This window comes from Canis lupus, chromosome 9, assembly GCF_011100685.1.
Source record: "Canis lupus familiaris isolate Mischka breed German Shepherd chromosome 9, alternate assembly UU_Cfam_GSD_1.0, whole genome shotgun sequence".
Classification (NCBI taxonomy): domain Eukaryota; kingdom Metazoa; phylum Chordata; class Mammalia; order Carnivora; family Canidae; genus Canis; species Canis lupus.
The window spans coordinates 25,295,740-25,318,474 of NC_049230.1; the positions used below are offsets into that span (position 1 = coordinate 25,295,740).

The following is a 22,735-nucleotide window of genomic DNA, read 5'->3' on the forward strand; positions in this document are numbered from 1 at the left end:
GGCGCAGTGGTTTAGCGTCTGCCTTTGGCCCAGGGTGTGATCCTGGAGACCCGGGATCGAATACCACGTCGGGCTCCTGGTGCATGGAACCTGCTTCTCCCTCTGCCTATGTCTCTGCCTCTCTCTCTGTGTGACTATCATAAATAAATAAAAATTTTAAAAAAAAAATAAATAAATAAAGCGCTGAGCCACCGGGCTGCCCCCCTTTTTAAAAAAAAATATTTATTTATTTATTCATGAGAGACAGAGAGAGAAGCAGAAATATAGGCAGAGGGAGAAGCAGGCTCCATGTGGGGAGCCCAATGTGGGACTTGATCCCAGGATCAAAAGGATCATGACCTGAACCAAAGGCAGACGCCCAACCACTGAGCCACCCAGGTGTACCCCTCATTCCTCTTATTCCCTCAGCTCTGGAGTTCATAGTTCTGTCTAGCTGGAAAGCTCATCTGTGTCTCTCTGTCCATACCTCTGAGAAATGTGGGTATTTATTTCCTTCCAACTCATCAGCTTGGACAGGTGGTTTTGCAGGGTACTCAACCTCCCCATGGGTATAAACTATACCCCTGCTTCCCTTCCCCCACTAGACCTGGAATATGCTCTGGGTGAAGGTCATTTTCTTCCTCTCTTGGCAGAGTTCTTTATCGATGGGCTCGGGAGCTTGCTCGTGGGATCATGTCCAGAAGTGGTGATAGGTCACCAGGTCCGATCTCCCATGGCTGATCCGGAGCTGGCCATCCTGGAGAAGACCTACAGTGCATTCCGGACCAACACCAACGACCAGGTCCAGTTCAAGCTGGCTCTCCACTACTTCAAGAACCATCTCCAGTGCTCCACATGAGGGTGCCCAGGCATCAGTAATGTTCTAGACTTATTGGTTGTGGGTGTCTAGGACAGCGGAACTGGTGGTTGGGCTACCAAAATAGGGACTCCCGATGAGATGCATGTTGTAAAGAACAAGCCAGAGTGGGTAGGACAGATGAGTCGGGCTCAGTGACTAACAATTTCCATCAGAGACTTAGGGTCATTAGAAATGGACCAATCCCTGAGAAGGGCAACAGAGGCCTATCAGTAATAATCATTATTTGTTTGTATGTTGTGGTACCATTTGTGGAGCATCCGTGCACAGGGCATCTCACATCATCTCATTTGATCTCATGCAAAAGAATATATTATGGGTTGGTATCCTTGGTCAAAAGAATGGCTGTGGGGTTTTGAGGATTATTTGGTAGAAATTATATCATAGTCAGAAGCATCATCTCCAACATCCACAAATGTTTATTTGTTGCTACCTTGGGGACTCAAATAATGGGACTAATGCAGGGTCCTGGTCTTGAGGATGATGCAGCCTGGTCCAGTTCAGTCGGCTAGCAGAATTGTGCGGCCAGGATCAGGGAACCAGGGGAGAGAGGAGTGACTGGGGCCCAGGCAGCTGAGGAAGTCTCTGTGGGGAGAGGTCAGCTGAAGCCGGGAGGATGGATGGGATTCAGGCAGCAGAGGAAGAAAGGGAAGTGAGCACTGTAGCCTCCTGTCTGCCAGAACAAAGGTTTCCCTGGCATCAGACTTGCTACTGTAAGGACACATTCCAGAACACCAGGGATTGAACTCCGAACCTGTGCTAAGGTGCCATGATAAATAGTGTAAGTGCAGTGGTGCTGCCAGGAATTTGAGATCAGTTGTTGATCACTCAAGACCCATGTCATGTGCAGAAAGGAGCCATCACATGTTGTGGAGGAAGGCTCTGTCTGTTATCTCGGGAGTCTGCAGATTCTATAGCTACTGTACCTGCCTTTAGGGCTTCCACTCTTTGCTGCTGAAGGTGCTCTGGGGTAGTTCAGGATCCCTGAAAATGTGGCTCTGAGATATGAATAAAACTCCATGAAAATGTTTTGGTGGTCCAACAATTTTGAAAAATACCGAAAGCTGTATCTCCCTCTTGGAAAGTTGCAATTCACATTAGAATATTAAAGTCTCTAAAAGGGCAGCCAGGGGATCCCTGGGTGGTGCAGCGGTTTAGCGCCTGCCTTTCGCCTGGGGTGCGATCCTGGAGACTCGGGATAGAGTCCCATGTCGGGCTCCCGGTGCATGGAGCCTGCTTCTCCCTCTGCCTGTGTCTCTGCCTCTCTCTCTGTGTGTGTGACTATCATAAATAAATAAAAATTTAAAAATAAAAATAAAAAAATAAAATAAAAGGGAAGCCCGGGTGGCCCAGGGAGAAAGAGAAGCCAGGTTTAGCGTGGCCTTCAGCCCAGGGCGTGATCCTGGAGACCCTGGATCGAGTCCCACGTCAGCCTACTTCTCCCTCTGCCTGTGTCTCTGCCTCTGTGTGTGTGTGTGTGTGTGTATGTGTCTATGAATAAATAAATAAAATCTTTAAAAAACAAAGTCTCCTAGAAGTCCTGCAGTGAAGAAATTGGGTTAATTTTGTTTAATTCAGCATTTCCCAGCTATGGATTTTAATTTAATTTTAATGATTGCTATGGCAATCATTTTTTTTTAATACTCCCAAACCCAGAGTTGAACACCTATCTCATTCCATTTTGTACGTCATCAGGATTCTATTACAGGGAACCCTGGGTGGCTCAGCGGTTGAGCACCTGCCTTCGGCTCAGGGCATGATTCCGGGATCCAAAATCAAGTCCTGCATTGGGCTCCTTACGGGGAGCCTGCTTCTCCCTCTGCCTAAATAAAATCTTAAAAATAAAAGAAAATAGAATTCTATTACAAAAGCTTCAGCAGCTTTAACATGGACAATCATTTGGTGTGATAGTACATGCACTTTACCTATAATAACAGAGCTAATGGAAAAAAAAATAACAGAGCTAATGGGAAGATGATGGTGGATTGTCCCATTCAGTCCTGCCTTTAGAACCAGGCAAGAGGGGATCCCTGGGTGGCGCAGCGGTTTGGCGCCTGCCTTTGGCCCAGGGCGCGATCCTGGAGACCCAGGATCGAATCCCATGTCGGGTTCCCGGTGCATGGAGCCTGCTTCTCCCTCTGCCTGTGTCTCTGCCTCTCTCTCTCTCTCTCATAAATAAAAATTAAAAAAAAAAAAAGAACCAGGCAAGAGAAGCCCCTTGCTGGATCCTGTGCTCTAGAGAACACTGTATATCACAGACACACGTGCTTGCCGATGAATACCGGGAATCTCTGTCACTTGGGATCCAGTGCTCAGCATGAGTACAGCATAACCTGTTATCCTAGATACCCACTCCCGGGACTAACAGTGTTCAGGCCCCAGGGAAATGCTTCTTCACACCTCATGTCCTCAAATGACAACTGCAATCCAGACGCATCAAAACTCTGTGGCAGGGCAGTTTAGCGCCACCTTCAGCCCAGGGCCTGATCCTGGAGACTTAGGATCAAGTCCCGCTTCAGGCTCCCAGTGTGGAGCCTGCTTCTCCCTCTGCCTGTGTCTCTGCCTCTGTGTGTGTGTGTGTGTGTGTGTGTGTGCCTCTCATGAATAAATAAAATCTTAAAAAAAAAAAAAACAAAAACCCCTCTGTGGCAGTGCTTTGGAGTGCAGGTGAGACCTGAGTGGCCAAATGCTTAGGTAAAGGAAAAGAACAAAATTTTAATTTGTTAAATCCTGCCTCAGATACCATAAATAGCAGTAGAATCTTGCCTAGTACTAGTGTCAATTTTCTTGCCTTTCATTCATGGTTCTGAAGTGCTAAAAAACTAGTATAGTAGTCAAAGCAACTGCACAAAGTGGCTGAAGGGACATTTAAAAATAGACTGGGCACCTGGGTGGCTCAGTGGTTGAGCCGTCTGCCTTTGGCTCAGGTCCTGATCCTGGAGTCCTGGGATCGAGTCCCACATCAGGCTCCCTGTGGGGAGCCTGACTCTCCCTCTGCCTATGTCTCTGCCCCTCTCTCTGTGTCTCTCATGAATAAATAAATAAAATCTTAATAAAAAATAAAAATAGTAAACCATTTGTACTCATTAATTCTTACATATATAGATCTAGATGTATGATGCTTGAAATGTGACATCAATTATTTGCATTGGCAATTTGGTTGGTCATTGAATGCTGAAGTTGCAATAATTTTACTTATATAAAAATATTTAGGGATCCCTGGGTGGCGCAGCGGTTTAGCGCCTGCCTTTGGCCCAGGGCGCGATCCTGGGGACCCGGGATCAAATCCCACATCGGGCTCCCGGAGCATGGAGCCTGCTTCTCCCTCTGTCTGTGTCTCTGCCTCTCTCTCTCTCTCTGTGTGACTATCATAAATAAATAAAAATTAAAAATAAATAAATAAATAAATAAATAAATAAATAAATAAATAAATAAAAATATTTAATGACTTAAATGTTCAAAAATTAAATTTAAAATAGCTAAATTTGATTTTTAAATGTGGTATTTGTCCATTAGAATTTTGATTTTCTTTTAATCTTTTAAAAAATTTATCTATTTACTTATTTTAGAGAGAGAGACAGCCCGAACTGGAGGAGGAATAGAGGGAGAGGGAGAAAGAGAATCTCAAGCAGACTCCATGCTGAGCATGGAGCCTGACTCAGGGCTCCTTCTTATGACCCTGAGATCATGATGTGAGCTGAAACCAGAAGTCCAACACTTAACTGACTGAGCCACTCAGACCCCACTATCTTTTCATATTAGTAGATAATTTTGAGTATTTAAAAATGTTTAAAAAGATTTTATTTTTTCAGCTATCTCCACACCCAATGTGGGGCTAGAACTCACAACTCTGAAATCAAGAGTCACATGCTCCACTGACTGAGCCAGCCACGTACCCCAATTTTGAGTATTTTAAAGGAAAAATAACTTCTAACAACATAAAAAACAATTTTAATTCAAAAACTTTTTACAGGGGATCCCTGGGTGGCTCAGTGGTTTAGTGAAGCCTTCAGCCCAGGGCATGATCCTGGAGACCCAGGATCAAGTCCCATGTCGGGCTCCCTGTGAGGAGCCTGCTTCTCCCTCTGCCTGTGTCTCTGCCTCTCTCTTTCTGTCTCTCATGAATAAATAAATAAAATCTTTAAAAATAATAAAAATAAAATAAAATAAAAACTTTTTACATTTGCTTCAATTTACCGTTGAGGTAAATTTTGCACACTTTGAACACACTCATCTTTTTAAATTCCTTAGATTATTAAGGAATACAGCACTTAGTGTGCTGGTCCACAAATCCATAAGGAACATGCGTCAAAAAGTAATCAACACACTGTTTCCTTCTTCGAGAAAGTCTTGCCATGAAAAATATCAGCTCAACTAAAACAGTGTGCTTTGTCTTAAAAAAAACAAAAAACAAAAAACAAAAAACCATGCCCCAAGCTCTTTATCTCCATGCAGACTAGTCGCAAGAGTTGGCAGACCAGACCTCGGGACATAGTTTGGATTAAGGGTTGGCAAAATTTTTGTAAAGGACCAGACAGTAAACATTTTAAGTTTTGTAAGCCACTGAAGGTCTTTTTTTCTTTTTAAAATATATAACTCCTTAAAATGTAAAAATGGGATGGCCTAGTCAGTGAAGCATCCGACTCTTTTTTTTTTTTTAAAGACTCTACTTATTTATTCATGAGAGACACAGAGAGAGAGACACAGAGACCCAGGGAGAGGGAGAAGCAGGCTCCATGCAGGGAGCCCGATGTGGGACTCGATCCCGGGTCTCCAGGATCATGCCTGGGCTGAAGGCAGCGCTAAACTGCTGAGCCACCCGGGAACCACTGAGCCACCTGGGCTGCCCAGCATCTGACTCTTGATTTCGGCTCAGGTCATGATCTCAGGGTCATGAGATCCAGCTCCATGCTCAGCGTGGAGTTTGCTTGAGATTCTCTCTCTCCCTCTACCTTTGCTCCCCGCCCCTCCACCCCCACTCATGCTCTCTGAAATAAATAATAAACTTGTTCTCCTAAAAAAATAAAAAATAAGTAAAACATAAAAATGATTCTGAGCCTGTGCAGCAAAAACCAAGCCATAGGCTGCCTTTGGCCCACGGGATATAGTTTGTTGACAGATTAATAACGTCATTGGCAGAGACGCCTAGGTGGCTCAGTGGTTGTCTGCCTTCAGCCCAGGTCATGATCACGGGGTCCTGGGGTCCAGTCCCGCATCGGGCTCCCTGCATTGAGCCTGCTTCTCGCTAGGCTGGGGTCTTTGCCTCTCTCTGTTTCCCATGAATAAATAAATAAATTGTAAATATATATATATATATATATATATATATATATATATATTGGGATGCCTGGGTGGCTCAGCAGTTGAGCGTCTGCCTTCCGCTCAGGGTGTGATCCTGGAGACCCTGAGATCGAGTCCCACATCGGGCTTCCTGCATGGAGCCTGCTTCTCCCTCTGCCTGTGTCTCTGCCTCTCTCTCTGTGACTCAAAGGAATAAATAAATAAAATCTTAAAAAAAAATATATATATATATATATAGTCATTGACAAAAAAACAAAAAACAAACATAAAATCTCACAAAAAAAAAAAAACCCCAAACTGTCATTGGCTACAAATTTTGTGAAAAACCTTGATTATAAAAACATAATTAGTGATTTTGCTGAAACAAAAGAAAATTAAATTATATGGAATATATGATAAAATATAAATTATATCCATCATCTATTTTTTTTTCTTATCCAAATGTCACAAGTGCATCAACTAAACAACCAAACATGCACAATGATGATTAAATTCCATTGCTTTGGTATGTTGCCAACTTTTAGTCACACGGAGACCACGGCTTGCCAATATTTTTTATTTTTCCATTATAAAGATATATTTGTCAAGGTAAGAGGATAGGGAATGTATTTCAACAGTTTGCCAGCTTCAGTTGGTATAGCTTTTAAATACTGAAATATTTTAATAATTAAGACATAAATAAAATATTTTAAATATTTAGCCAGATATATCTGACTTGTCTCAGGCCTGGTTCCACGAAAAGGTCTGCCTCCCTGATTAAATATTGCATTCGTGATCTAGGAGGACACAGTGGTGTGCTTTCATGGCAATTAGAGCATTCACCAATGTCCCCGAGCAGGGACCATTTTGACATGCTTGTCACCAGTATGTTCCAGATACATTTTCTTCCCTGTTCCAAGATCTGGAAACTTCTACTCCAGCAGGGAGGAGTAGTTAAAATGGAGCTCTTGTGGGGTGTTTGCCTAAACTTCAGGCCAATTCTCCAGGCTGGTCCACTACCCAGAGACTGTGACAACCCCACTCCCTGGTGAAAATGCACAGGACCAAGAGAGGCAGGCTCCTGCACCAAAGACCAATCAGACTGTCTTAGAACTCGAATTGGGTCTGCAAAGCAAGGCTCTGTGGACGGCCAGCCTTTAGCCAGAAAAAAAAAGAAAAAAAGCAACATATGCACAAAGAGGAACTGAAACAAGAGCTTCCTGACAGGCTTCTGGTTCTTTCCTGAGGTCTGGCTACAGTCCTACCCTGGGATTTTGTGAAATGCTATACCCTTATAATTCTTCCTTTTGCCTAACCTAATTTGAGTTGGCTCCTGTTACTTATAACCACAGTGTCCTGGATAATACAACTATTCTGTGTGTCTGCCTGTTTTCAAAACAGAAAAGCATAACTAAAAAGTTTTCTCTTTGAGTGGTTTGGAAGCAAAAATCAGGTCACAGACAATAACAGCCACACAGACCTCCCTCCAGCCTCGAATTTCAGACACAATCAAGCGGCCCGGATCAGAGCGATGACAGAGGTTTCCTTGCAGGACACTGCAAGTCAGGGAAGTATCCCTCATGGGGAGGTGACAGCGAAGGGCAGTGAAGGTGGCAAGGTAATCTTTGCGGAGACTTCTGCTAAACCTCAAATTCCAAGACCAGTGGGTGCAAATAATCGTGTGAGCCCCCCAGGGGGAGCTCCAGCGGGTTCTGTCTCCCCTCTACCCACTTCCTCCCCGCCTCCTGCTCAGGAAAGGAAAAGGGCTGCTGCGACTTTCAGCCAACAGCAATCCCTTGGCCACCAGGCTACTGGCCTCTTGCATGTGTGGGTGTGGCTGTTCCAGGTGGCTGAAGTGGAAATGGCACTGGAATCCGCTTTCTTCTGGATGCCCTCCTCCACCCAAATATTTTTTGTGGGTTTTTTTTTTTTAAGATTTATATTTATTTATTCATGAGACACAGAGAAAGAGAGATAGGCAGAGACACAGGCCGAGGGAGAAGCAGGCTCCATGCAGGGAGCCCGATGCGGGACTTGATCCCAAGACCCTGGGACCACCACCCGAGCCAATGGCAGACGCTCAACCACTGAGCCCCCCAGCGCCCCGGATTGCAAGCCATTCTTAAAGAACCATATTACACCTGCTTTAAAACAGGACACCTTCAGGGATGCCTGGGTGGCTCAGTGGTTGAGTGTCTGTCTTGGGCTCAGAGCGTAATCCTGGGGTCCCAGAACCGGATCCCATATCTGGCTCCTTGCATGGAGCCTGTTTCTCCTGTCTCTGCCTCTATGTCTCTCAAAAATAAACAAATACATGCCCACTTGCTGATTTTTCCTACCAGTTCCCTTTCTTCATATTCTAGAGTCTTGATAAGCACATAGTCTGTGCTCCAGACACCAGTGAGTTTCAGGATCACCAGTTTCCCAGATGGTCGCTGTCTCTACCCAATTTCTTCCACTCAGCCTTACATCAAATGACCTTCACAGAGGATTCATAACTGAATACAGCTCTTCTTTTTCTTAATCCTTTGCCTGGATGCTCCTGGCCCTCATGCCTTCCAGCCTTCTTGCTCTGGCTTCAAACAAGTCTCCCTTACAAAAATCTATGTCTCTTATTCCTTGAAATTTTACCGAGAGTTTATCAAAGTTTTAATTATATAACTCAATAATCTGTCCCTCTCCTATCCCATGTGCTTGGCATAAGATCCCAGCTCTCTGCCTGCAAGGACACCGAAGGCATGAATCATAAAAGATAAAGAAAGAGGTACTGTTTTGTTGTTGTTGTTTAAAGATTCTATCCCTCTATTTGACAGAGTAAGAGAGCACAAGCAGGGGGAGCGGGAGAGGGAGAAGCAGACTCCTCGCCCAGCAAGGAGCCCGATGCAGGGCTCGACCCCAGGACCTGGGATCATGGCCTGAGATGAAAGCAGCCGATAAACCAACTGAGCCACCAAAGTGTCCCCCTAAAAAAGACACATTTGATTTGACTGAAATCAAACCCTTCTGCTAATCAAAGGACACTTAAGAAAGTGAAAAGAGGGATCCCTGGGTGGCACAGCGGTTTGGCGCCTGCCTTTGGCCCAGGGCGCGATCCTGGAGACCCGGGATCGAATCCCACATCGGGCTCCCGGTGCATGGAGCCTGCTTCTCCCTCTGCCTGTGTCTCTGCCTCTCTGTCTCTCTCTGTGACTATCATAAAAAAAAAAAAAAGAAAGTGAAAAGAAAAGCCACAGACTGGGAAAAAAAAATCTGTAATACAAACATTTAGCAAAGGATTCGTATCCCAGATATATAAAGAATTCCTATAGGTACGCCTGGGTGGCTCAGGGCATGATTCTGGGGTCCAGGATTGAGTTCCACATTGGGCTCCCCATGAGGAGCCTGCTTCTTCCTCTGCCTATGTCTCTGCCTTTCTGTGTGTGTGTGTGTGTGTGTGTGTCATGAATAAATAAAATAAATAAAACCATAAGCAGAAATCTTGCATACCCACTGGATTGGCTGAATTTAAAAGACAAACAATACCACCTCTTTACTAAGATGTGAAGCACCTGAAACTCTCTCATACACTGCTGTTGGGAGGGTAAAATAGTACAGTACAACCACTTTGTTTTGTTTTAAAGATTTCATATATTTATTCATGAGAGACACAGAGAGAGAGAGGCAGAGACACAGGCAGAGGGAGAAGCAGGCTCCACGCAGGGAGGCCGACGTGGGACTCAATCCCGGGTCTCCAGGATCACGCCCTGGGCCGAAGGCAGGCGCTAAACCACTGAGCCACCTGTACAACCACTTTGGAAAGCTGTTTGGCAGTTCCAATAAATATAAATATAAATGTCCACTTACCCTAAGAGCCAGCAATCCCTTTCTAGGTATATACCCAAGACCAAAACAAGTTTGCACAAGAATAGCCATGGTATATACCTGCCCTACGACCCAGCAATTGCACTGTTGGGGATTTACCCCAAAGATACAAATGCAATGAAACGCCGGGACACCTGCACCCCGATGTTTCTAGCAGCAATGGCCACTATAGCCAAACTGTGGAAGGAGCCTCGGTGTCCAACGAAAGATGAATGGATAAAGAAGATGTGGTTTATGTATACAATGGAATATTACTCAGCTATTAGAAATGACAAATACCCACCATTTGCTTCAACGTGGATGGAACTGGAGGGTATTATGCTGAGTGAAGTAAGTCAGTCGGAGAAGGACAAACATTATATGTTCTCATTCATTTGGGGAATATAAATAATAGTGAAAGGGAATATAAGGGAAGGGAGAAGAAATGTGTGGGAAATATCAGAAAGGGAGACAGAACGTAAAGACTGCTAACTCTGGGAAACGAACTAGGGGTGGTAGAAGGGGAGGAGGGCGGGGGGTGGGAGTGAATGGGTGACGGGCACTGGGTATTATTCTGTATGTTAGTAAATTGAACACCAATAAAAAAAAAAAAAAAGAAAAAAAAAAAAAAAAAAAAAGAATAGCCATGGTAAAAAAAAAAAAAGAATAGCCATGGTAGCTTTGCATGTATTAGCCCCAAACTGGAAACAATCAGATGTCCATCAACTGGACTAACATACTCTGTATTCATACAATGGAATATTACTTGACAATCAAAAAAAACAAACAAAAAAACATGCCACTGATATATGAAGTGATGTGGATATATCTTGAAAATACTGTGTTGAGCAAAAGATATCGTTCTGTGGTATGTTCTTAATATAGATATAGAATAGGCAAAATTAATCTTTCAGTGATAGAGAAACCAGAGTAGTGATTTCAGGGGAGCAGGGTAGGGAATGACTGAGAAAGGGTACCAGGGAATTTTCTGGGGAGATGGAAATATTCTATATCTTGATCTAGGTGATAGTCACACATGTGTGTATATATACTTGGAAAAAAAACTGATTTCTTCAGTTAAGGTTTGTGCGTTTTACTTCATATAAATAATATCTCAATAAAATACCACTTAAAAGAATTAGATGTATGTACTATTATGGAACAATCCTCAAGATATGGTACTAAATGAGTAAAACAAGGTGCAGAACAGTATTTTCAGTTTTTAAAGGAAAAGGAATATGGGACACCTGGCTGGTACAGTTGGTGGAACAGGTGACTCTTGATCTCGAGGTTGTGAGTTCAATCCCCATATTGGGCATAAAGCTTACTTAAAAAAAAAAAAAAAAAAAAAAAAAAGGAAAGAAAAGAAAAAGAGTATGCATATACATATATATTTGTATAATAAAATATCTCTAAAAGGAGAGCATCAGAAACAGCTTCTGAAAGCAGAAAATTATAGTCAGGAAGTTTTATGTATCTGCACATTTCCTTTTATACCTTGTGAATTTTGTATTGTGCTGATGTATTACCCACATATTTTAAAGTTTTTAAGGAAAGAAGAAACAAGATTTTTAAGTAACATGTCATTATATTAAACGCAAAAGCAGAACACAAAACTATACAGTGAAGACTATGTGAAAAAGCATTTTAAAACAGGAAGTGGAAAAAAATCAAGTGTCAAAGGTGCTTTTGGGGAGCACCTGACTGGCTCAGTCGGAAGAACATGGGACTCTTCATCTCCGGGTCTTGGGTTTGAGCCCAGCGTGGGTGGAGAGATTGCTAAAGAAAATGAACTTTTTAAAAAAAGTGCTTGTTGGAATTATAGTTATTTAAAAATCTTTCTACTTCACTGCATTTTCTACATTTTCCCTAACAATGCTTTATATTCTGAAAAGATAAAATAATTATTTTAAAAAGAGAACGTGAAAGCATTCAAGAAAAGGATAAAATGTGGGTGCTGCTTTGTTCAAAGAAAGTGAGCAGCCGATTTCTCCTGATTTCCCAGGTCAGAGCCTCTGGAATGCCAGGCCCAGAGCAGGGGGTGGGGCTGCAGGCTCAGAGACTCAGGGCATCACCTGTCACCCTGCACAAGGTGGCACTTAGGACTTACTGGCATAGCTGGGGTTCCCAAGGCAAAGTAGGGCATCTGTGGCTCAATGTCACCTGTCCTGGGCGGCAAGGACACAGAGCAAAGCTGATTCTATGGCAGCCAGCTGTGAGCAGCGTCAGCTCAGATAAGGGAAACTGACTTGGACTTGACAGTGAACGTGAATACTTTCCACTTCACTCAAAACCTCCCTGCATCTGTTGTTCCATTGGCTGGCCATTTATAGGCTCACAAGAAATTTGAGAGAATACCTTAAAATTCTCTGATCTCAGACTTGTTGTTTTTTTTTTAAGATTTTATTTATTGGGATGTCTGGTCTGGGTGGCTCCGCAGTTGAGCATCCGCCTTTGGCCCGAGGGCGTGATCCCGGGATCTGGAATCGAGTCCCGCATCGGGCTTCCTGTGAGAAGCCTGCTTCTCCCTCTGCCTAGTGTCTCTGCTTCTCTGTCTCTCATGAATAAATAAATAAAATCTTAAAACAAAACAAACAAACAAAAAACAAGAAAGATATGGGAAACCAGAGAGGCTAAAACCATTTAAGTCAATTCAATCTTGTTACTCCAGCCCAATACAGAGACACCCACATCCCACCATAGAAAGTCAGTGGGAGTTTGGTTCATTCCTCGCAATGGAAAATCCTTAATGTTTCTTCTGACAATATACAAGAATCATAAAATATTTTTTCAAGCAATACAGCAAATCATAAACTATGAGAAATGGGGCCTCAATAAATTGATTCCCCAGGGATATCTGTCAACAGCAGACCTTTTTGGATTTGAGCTAAGCAGGTTTTTGGTCCACGGCAAGAGAAACAGACTCTGGGTAACTTACACAGGAACAGTACTTCTTGGAAGGAAGTCAGGTAGCTCATAGCATCAGACTTAAGAAAACTTAAGAAAAGCAAATTTAAGAAAATGGACAAGAAGGAGGGGGAGCTGGGCAACCAGAAACCCAGCCATGGTCAGGATCCAGGGTACACGGGTTAGGACACAACTTCTGCTGCCAGTGGACTTAGCATGGCTGCTATCACTGCGCCTGAGACACTGGGTGACACAACTACACCAGCAGCAGAACAGGTTCTAAAACATCCCTGTTTCTGGGCATCAGTTGCTTTGGATTCTTAGTCCTGTTGGCCCAGCTAAGGGACACCGTCACTCTGGAGAGTGCATCTGCCTTGGAGCCCAGCCCTGCTGTCACCCAGACCCACACCATGCTGGATCCCTAAGACAAGCAGTCAGATGTCACAGGGCGAATAAATGGCAAACGACTATGACACACGTAAACAGTTTGCGTATGTAAGTGGGATTTTATTATACATACAAACTGTTAAGTAGATGTTTGGTGTTGTTCTGGTTAGGCTTATTGCTCTTTTCATGTCAATACATCAATGTAATGCTATAAATCAAAATAATGAAAAAAAAAAACAAAAAACAAAAAAATGTCAATACAATAAAAACTCATCCCCTCAATTACTGCATATTCATCCTGTGGATACTGTCAACATATACTAAATCGATTTTCGCTTGATGGATATTTATATTCTGATCTTTACCACTGTGAACATCACAGCTGAGAACAACCTTGAACACTTGGCACGGTCTTTTAGGATAAAGTTACTAAAGCGGAACCCCTGAGTCAGGTGTTCTAAAGGTTATTATTAAATAAGTCGACCTGGAAAACCCCAAGAGGGAGTCTGTCTCTTGCTGACCAACACCTACAGGCTGCAACAAACCACCCACAACAAGCCGCCCATAAGGCAGGGTGTCCCGGCCTCGGTCGAAAAGCGTGGCTTCGGGCCCACGCGCCGGTCCTCCGCGCCTTGGGGGGCGCCGGGGCTTTGAACCGCCGTCCGCCACGTGCCAAGCCGCTTCCCTCCCCGCTCGGCCACAGGGCCCGCGCACGGACCGCCTCGTGGAAATAAATAAATAAACAAGGCCGAAGCCCAGGCGGCGCGCGCCGAGCCTTCCCTGCTCCGCCCGGGGCCGCCGCCGGCCTTCTCCGCCCCCCAGCGCCGTCCCCCCCGGCCTCCCGGGGCGCGGCTCAGGACCCCGGGAGGAGAGCAGGAAGCGCGGCGGCAAGAGACACGAGCCGGGACTGCCACCGTCGGGGCCGCGGGAGCCGGCACGGGCGGCCTCGGGCGCAGAACGCCGGGGCCGGGGCGGGGGCCGGGGCGGGGGGAACCGGGCCTCCGCCGCCGCTCGGGGGAGGCAGCTCCGCGCGCCACGTGGCTTGAGAAGCCTCCCGGCCGCCTAAAGCAGCCAGCAGGTCCCATGGTGTAATGGTTAGCACTCTGGACTTTGAATCCAGCGATCCGAGTTCAAATCTCGGTGGGACCTCTTCAAATCTTTTGGTGCTACAATTCCTGTTTTGAGGACCGCTGGCGGCGGCGGCCACTTCGAGCTGTGTCGTTACCCCAGTGACCTAGGGGATCGCGGTTTAGGGTCCCTCCCCCTCTCTCGTTTCAGGGCCGGCCTGAAAGTCGCAGCGCGCATGCGTGAGAGTCCGGGCGGAAAAGTGCTGGTGGAGGGGGAGAGGGAGAAAGTGAGAGAGAGAGAGAGAGAAAGAATGATTTTACCTCGGAGGGGCTGGCGAGGGAACCCGAGGGACCCCAGGGAGCCTGCTCCCGACCGCGGCCTTCGGGTCCGGGACGCCTCCTCCCCCCACCCGGGAACCTTTCTTCCTATTGGCCAACGTGCAGAGCGCGCTCCAGGCCTGCTCCAGGAACCGGGAGTGAGCGGCTGGGCGGGGCCACGGGGCGCGGGAAACGGCCACGGGCTGGGGCGGAGGGTGCGCGCCGGCGGCCGCTCCGCCTGAGTCAGCGGGTCGGACCGTGGGGTGGGTCTGTCGGTTGTCCGGCCCTCGGGCAGTAGGCAGAGAGGTCGCCCGTGCCCTTCGGGCCGTGCCAGCCGCTCAGGGTGTCTCGCCCGCGGTTGCCCGGCCCGCGGAGGCGGGTAGGACTCTGCGTGGGGTCCCCACAGGGTCGAGCACGTGTTAGCCAGCCTGGCCGGGACTGGCGCGCGCGATCCGCGGGAACCGCGTGTGTCTTGGCTGCGGGGGAAGAGGCGCGCCTGGAGTGTTGTCTTCTTTGAGTCCTTTCTGGGTTTTGAGAGCTGCCGGGCCCTCTGGGATGAGTGACGAGGGAGCCCATTGACGCATTTGTGATCTCCCTACAGGGTGATTGGCACCGTGGCTCTACGTGCCCGCCCTTTGGGAGGATGCCATGGAAACAGGATCCTCTCTCGGCTTTCCCCCCCCCCCAGCACCCCTACCCCCCCCCACCCACACACTGCATAAACGTTTGAATGGATCTGTGTGTATGAACCATCCCAGCCTGAAAATGCGTAGGCGTGAGAGGTGGGAGGGCCTTGCTCTACCAGATATTAAACCTTATTATCAACTATAAACTGTAGGAATTAAGATAGTGTGGTACTGGTGCAGCAGGATAGACCAACATGCCAATGGAATGTAACAGAAGGCCCAGATAACAGCCCCACACGTATTTGGGCAAGTGATTCATGACAAAGGTAGCGCAGCAGAGCAGGAGGGGAAAGGATCTACTTTTCAATAAACTATTCTGGGTGTCCAATTGGAAAAATATGAAATCAAATTCCTCCCAGCTTACACTAAACACTGCAATATATTCCATGTGAATCATAGACCTTCATGGGAAAGGAAAAGCAATAAAGCTTTTGGAAGAGAACATTGGAGAATATCCTCTTAAACAAGACAAAAAATTCCAAAAGCTTAGTATATGTCACCATATTCATGTAATACTCCATGTTCTTCCTATCAAAAATCCCCAATAAGGGACACCTGGGTAACTCAGTGGTAAAGTGTCTGTCTGTCAGGATCCTGGCGTCAAGTCCTACCTACATCGAGCTCCCCACAAGGAGCCTGCTTCTCCCTCTGCCTACGTCTCTGCCTCTCTCTGTGTCTCTCATGGATAAATAAAATCTTTCAAAAAAAAAAAAAATAAGAAAGTGAAAAGTTAAGGCACAAAATAAGAAAAAAATATTTGTAATGCATAACTGGCAAAGAAATTGTAGATTACTTAAAGAACTCACAATAAACAATAAGAATATAAAATTAAAATTCTAAAAATCAATTAAAATAAAGACAACCTAAGAGAAGAACCTAAGAGAAGAATAGCAAAGTGCTTGAACTGGTACTACACCAAAAAAAGGAAATCCAAAATAACGATATAGGGGCACCTGGCTGGCTCAGTAGGTAGAGTATATAACTCTTGACCTTGAGGTTGTGGGTTCAAGCCCCAAGTTGGGTGTAGAGGCTACTTAAAAATAGAATCTTAAGAGGTGTCTGGGTGGCTCAGTCCGTTAAGCCTCATACTCTTGATTTTGTCTCAGGGTTGTGAGATTGAGTGTAAACTGGTAGAAACTAGGGGATCCCTGAGTGGCTCAGCAGTTTGGTGCCTGCCTTCAGTCCAGGGCGTGATCCTGGAGTTCTGGGATCGGGGTTCCGCATCGGGCTCCTTTTTAAAGATTTTATTTATTTATTCATGACAGAGAGACATAGGCAGAGGGAGAAACAGGCTCCATGCAGGGAGCCCGATGCAGGACCCCATCCTAGGACTCCAGGAGTTCACACCCTGGGCCAAAGGCAGGTGCTAAACCGCTGAGCCACCGGGGCTGCCCCTGCATCAGTCTCCTTGCATGGAGCCTGCTTCTCTCTCTCTGTGTCTCTCATGAATAAATAAATAAAATCTTTAAAAATAATAATAAACTGGTAGAAACTAATTTTACATTAACTACTGAAGCTGAAGACACTCATACCCTGTGATCTAGCAATTTCACTCTTGTATGCATATCCACAGAAATGTGGGCATTTGAGACATGCATAAGAGTGTTTTTGCCACATGATAGCCAAAAACTGGAAAGGACTCAAATGTCTAGTAGTAGAATGGATAAATAACTTACAGTAAGGCCATAGAATGGAATATTATACAGCAACAAAATGGACAAGTCTTTTTAAAAAGGTATTGAACAAAAGAAGGCAAATAAAGAATAAATGACTCCATTTATATAAAGTTACTAAACAGGCAAAAATAACTACTGTATATTGTTTAGAGCTGCAAACTTAGATGGTAAAACTCAAGCAAAGCAAAAATTCCCATGTAAGTGAGGATACCCAGGGGAACAGAGAGGGCCATGATTGGAAAGGGGCCAGCAACAAGTCTTCTGGGGGTAGTGGTATTATTATTTTTAAAAAAATTTTTAAAAAGATTTTATTTATTTATTCATGAGAGACACACAGAGAGAGACAGAGACACAGGCAGAGGGAGAAGCAGGCTCCTCGCAGGGAGACTGATGCGGGACTCTATCCCCAGACCAGGATCACTCCCTGAGCTGAAGGCAGATGCCCAACGGCTGCACCACCCAGGCGTCCCAATTATTATTTTTTAAAGTAATCTCTCTGCCCAATGTGGGCCTTGAACTCACGATTCCAAAATTAAGAGTCATGTGCTCTATCAACTGAACCGGTCAGATACTCTGATACTGGTGTTATCCTATTTTTTGTCCTTGGTGGAGGTCACATAGCTTGTTCACAACAAAAATTTGTTAAAATGCACATTATGTTGTATTCATTATTCTGAATGTATGTGGTATTTTTTCAACATGAGAAGTGAAAAACAATACCTATTTAGAGACATGTTTCTGTCGGGTCACGAATGAGGAAATCTGAAATGAAGAGTTTGCCCACAGACTGGGGAATCAGGATAAAGATCCTCTACTCTGAGCCAGCCCAAGGGCATTCAGAGGATCAGATTTAATTCTAGGCATTGCAGGAGAACATTTTCACCCTGCCACTAACTGTCTGGGTACATCTGGGTGAGCAATTTAAATGTTCCAAAATTGGGGGCACCTGGGTGGCTCAGTGCCTGAGTGTCTGCCTTAGGCTCAGGTCGTGATCCTGGGGTCCTGGGATCGAGTCTCGCAGTGGGCTCCCCACAGGGAGCCTGCTTCTCCCTCTGCCTGTGTCTCTGCCTCTCTCTGTGTGTCTCTCATGAATAAGTAAATAAAATCTTAAAAAAAAAAAAACATGTTCCAAAATTGTAACTATATGAGGCAATGCCTGTGTTAGTACACTTATTGCGGTAATCATTCCACAGTACACGCGTATAACGAATCCTTGTGTTGACACCTTAAACTTATACAATCATGCATGTCAATTACATCTCAACTAATCCAGAAAAAAATATTCAAAGCCTCACTTGTAAAGGAAAAGGGACAACAGTGCCTTTTTCATAGCAGTGTGGCAAGGACTAGTAAAATAGTAAACAAAAGTCCTTTTCTGGGTATCTGAGCCAAAATAAGCCCTATAATGATAACTGCTAGAAAGATCTTTAGAATAGCGAGGACTATAGAAGCTAAGACTCTTAAAGGAACAGAAAGGAACACATGCTTATATGGAGAGGAAAACAAAACTTGAAGGGTAGCAACAGAGGCAGAGAAAGAGAACCCGTGGGCAGAAGTTAGAGGGGTAACTGGAAGAACTTTCTTTCTTTCTTAATATTTATTTATTTATGATAGTTACAGAGAGAGAGAGAGAGGGGCAGAGACACAGGCAGAGGGACAAGCAGGCTCCATGCACCGGGAGCCCGACGTGGGAATTCGATCCCGGGTCTCCAGGATCGCGCCCTGGGCCAAAGGCAGGCGCTAAACTGCTGCGCCACCCAGGGATCCCTCTTTCTTTCTTTCTTTCTTTCTTTCTTTCTTTCTTTCTTTCTTTCTTTCTTTCTTTCTTTCTTTCTTTCTTTCTTTCTTTCTCTCTTTCTTTTTCTTTTCTTTTCTTTTCTTTTTTCTTTCTTTTTTTCTGGAAGAACTTTCTAACAATTCGCACTGTCCACCCACAGAATGGAGCTTGAGAAGTTGTGAGCTTCTCATGCCTGGCAGTCTCCTGGGGGCACTCGAAGGTCTTTGTCACCTGCAGAGGTGGGAAGATTTCTCAAAGTTGGTCCCGAACTACTAAACTGATTTCATAACTCACTGATGGCTCTTAACCCACAGTCAGTAAAACATTTATGAACTGGCCACCGCCACCCCACCCCACTCCGTCCTTTCCCTCCCGGCTCCAGATTTTCTGAGAGCTTCTCCACATTTCCTTCTCTTTCCATCCCTCCTAGCACAGGAAGGAACCTCCCTCTCCTCCCAACAGTCTAAGAAGGGCCCCTCCCAAGGATTTTATTCCCAGGAAGGTCGCCCGCAAAGGCAGCAATTTTCAGAAGGTAGCAGCAGTCATATGTTGTCCTTGACCAGAGTCACCAGAAGAGGGCAGAGCATCAGGCCACCAGGGAAGCCAGGTCTGCGGCTTATGCCTTATGCTCACTCAGTTCCAGGGGTTGTCGATGTATTATCTTTGTCTGTTCATTTGTGCATGGGATCATGTGTGTACAATACTTATCACAATGCCTGGCACATAGAAAGTCTGTAAATTATGAGAAATGCACAGTCATTTAACACCCATTTGTTGGGCACCTACCATGTCCAAGGCACTGGAAACCCAAAAGGAAAGACTCCACTTCTACCCTCAAGATGCTTAAAATTTGGGCTGATAAATTAAGGACTAAAGTAGCGCGTAAAATCAAAAGCAGTGGGCTGGGGGCGGGGCTGTGGGTGGACACACTAGGGAAGGGGGTGACCAGAGGGGCCAAAGGGATGTTGAGAAGATACTTCAGAGTCACCTCTCCTACCTCAGCTTCTAATCCTCAGAGACTGTGAAGGAGGGCAGGGAGTAGGAGGGTGAGGGTGTCGTGTTAGTTTTTTTTTTTTTTTTTAAGATTTATTTATTCATAAAAGACACAAAGAGAGAGGCAGAGATATAGGCAGAGGGAGAAGCAGGCTCCATGTAGGGAGCCCAATGCAGGACTTGATTCCAGGACCCCAGGATCACAACCTGAGGCAAAGGCAAATCCTCTATCCCTGAGCCACCCACCTTATACTCTGCTTCTTGGTAAGCATCCTGCCTCCTCCACTGGGCTGGAGCCTCTGCCTCCCTACACAGGACCAGATAAGGAATATGTGGGGACTAGGGCAAAATGAAAGTGTGGGGCTCCTGTTCAAAAATTATTTTTTTTAAATTTTTTTATTTGGGGATCCCTGGGTGGCGCAGCGGTTTGGCGCCTGCCTTTGGCCCAGGGCGCGATCCTGGAGACCCGGGATTGAGTCCCACGTCGGACTCCCGGTGCATGGAGCCTGCTTCTCCCTCTGCCTGTGTGTTTGCCTCTCTCTGTGTGTCTCTCATGAATAAATAAATAAAATCTTAAAAAAAAAAAAAAAAAAGAATGGTAAAGTGAGGGATGCCTGGATGGCTCAGTGGTTAAGCTCTGCTTTCATCTCAGGGCATGATCATGGAGTTCAGGGATCAAGTCCCACATCTGGTTCCCTGAGGGAGCCTGCTTCTCCTTCTGCCTATGTCTCTGCTTCTTTATCTCTGTGTCTCTAATGAATAAATAAATACAATCTTTAAAAAAAAAAAAAAAAAAAAAGAATGGTAAAGTGGTGGGTGGCTCAGTGGTTGAGTGTCTGCCTTTGGCCCAGGGCCTGAGGGGAGTCCCTCTGCTTAGGTCTCTGCCTCTCTCTCTGTCTCTCATGAATAAATAATTAAAATCTTACAAAAACAAAAACAAATCAAGCACAGGGCTCCTTTCAGTCCGAGGCCCTATGTGACAGCACATGTCAAACGCACCCATGAAAAGCTGGTCTTGTTCCTGGGCCTCAAGCTCAGGTAGGGAATTAGGGTAGGGGCAGGCCAGGGGGCCCTGAGGTCATGGCTGAATAATCATCCTCTGCCTAAGGCACCAAGATACCAAGCAGACTAGAGCCCATTTCCTCCCACCCACAACTCCTCCAGGTAGCAAGGGTGCAATCCTGGACAGGTGGGTGGGAGGGGCTGGGCTGCCTGATGCACTAGGGCTGCAGCCAGCCTCAGGCACTGAGCCCCAAATTAGCTAGTCAAATTTGGCTGTTCTCCTCTTCCCTCCCCTCCTTCTGAGGCCTAGGGATCCCACCCTGGGAATCTGGTGAAAGAGTGTGGAAGGAAGGTGACAGAGAATTTAAGAATTATTTGGCTTGACATTAGTTGACCAAGAAATCAGGAGCCCCTTTCCCGACTTGGCCTCATTTTATTGCTCAAGATCATCAGATTTCTTTTTTTCTTTTTTTTTTTAGGATCATCAGATTTCGATGGACTGCTTTCTGCTTGGCCTCCTCACACCATGATCCTCCCTGCTTGGCTTTCCATGGCCCTTCCTCCTCCACTTCATCTGAGTCACTGTCTTCTCTGAGCTCTATCATTGGGCTCTTCCCATCCTGAACCACACAGCCATCCTGCATGGACTCACGTCCTTCCATATTATCAGCTGTCACCTCGAAGTGGTTTTCAACAGAGCACAAGAAGAGGTAGAAGAAGCCAAGGGGAGTCACGTAGAAGCACCTGGTGAGAAGGGCCTTCTGAATGGTGACACCCCATTTGCTCAGTCATGCCAGAAAGAAACTTGAAGTCACGAGTGACATTTCCCTTTTTTTTTAAAAATTTTATTTATGTATTCATGAGAGACACAGAGACAGACAGACAGAGAGAGAGAGAGAGAGAGAGGCAGAATCAGGCAGAGGGAGAAGCAGGCTCCATGCAGGGAGCCCGATGTGGGACTTGATCCAGGGACTCCAGGATCATGCCCTGAGCCAAAGGCAGATGCTTAACCGCTCAGACACCCAGACGTCCCACGAGTGACATTTCCTTGCCATCCTGCCAACATTCACGCAATCTCTAAGCCTTGAAATATTGTCTCCTAATTATTTCACCAATTCATCACCTCCTCTCCTTTCTTATTCCACTTCCCCAGTTCAGGCCCTGATCACATCTGAGCATCTGCACCCAGTGATTCTCCTCTGTCTGGGAACCACCCTCCTTGGGCTGACCCCAAAAGTCAATCGGGAAGGGAATTCCTCCTTCTGATTCCCAGGGAGGAATTAAGGTTCTGGTCAGAGGATCAAGGTCTTAGAACCCAACTGAAAAACCTGGAAACAAGGATATCTGGGGAGAGTTATGTGGCTGGTCCCCATAGGGGGAGTTTGAGACTGAAAATATTCCAGGGTTATGAAGAGGTTTACCAGAAGTCTGCCCATGTGGAAGCGGCTCTTTATAACCACCTAGACAGGGTGACTAATGGGTGGACTGGCGCTCGCGAAATAAAGCCCCAGAGAGGCAGGAACAGAGGTTCTGGGTGAGTAGAACAGTAAGGGCTTTCTTTCAGCAAGACCAGCACAGCTCCACCAATGGCAACCCTGAGCCCCTAATAGGATCCCAGGCCTCAAGGCAACCAGCCAGTACTCTGGTGGCAGGTCAATGGAGTGTACAGAGAGTCATTGGAATAGGCATTTTATTCAGGAATCGAGTTTGTATTCCCTGCTTGTCATGTCTCTGCCAATGCTATCGTCTATGAACTTATGAAACGTCTTCTAGATGACCACGATATCCTAGACCATAGTATTTCCCATGTAGGAGCCCTTCCCTAGGGGCGCCTGAGTGGCTCAGTTGCTGGAGCAACTGATTTTGGATCAGGGCGCAATTTCAGCGTCCTTAGATGGGATGGGGCCCTGCGTGGGGCTCCCTCATGAGCAGGGGGTCTGCTTGTC

General features: G+C 45.8%; 1 protein-coding gene and 1 non-coding gene across 2 annotated transcripts in view; both read left to right on the plus strand.

The window, feature by feature from the left end:
* B4GALNT2 (beta-1,4-N-acetyl-galactosaminyltransferase 2) overlaps positions 1-2,048 on the plus strand; it is a 51,402-nt gene extending 49,354 nt beyond the window's left edge. The window contains exon 11 of the mRNA XM_038547611.1: positions 633-2,048. Within this exon, the coding sequence (XP_038403539.1) occupies positions 633-838 (206 nt within the window). The 3' untranslated portion in view covers positions 839-2,048. The remainder of the gene's footprint in view (positions 1-632) is intronic.
* Positions 2,049-14,347: 12,299 nt separating this feature from the next.
* TRNAQ-UUG lies at positions 14,348-14,419 on the plus strand. The gene has a single exon. It is a non-coding gene; the product is annotated as a tRNA-Gln (tRNA).
* Positions 14,420-22,735: the final 8,316 nt, after the last annotated feature.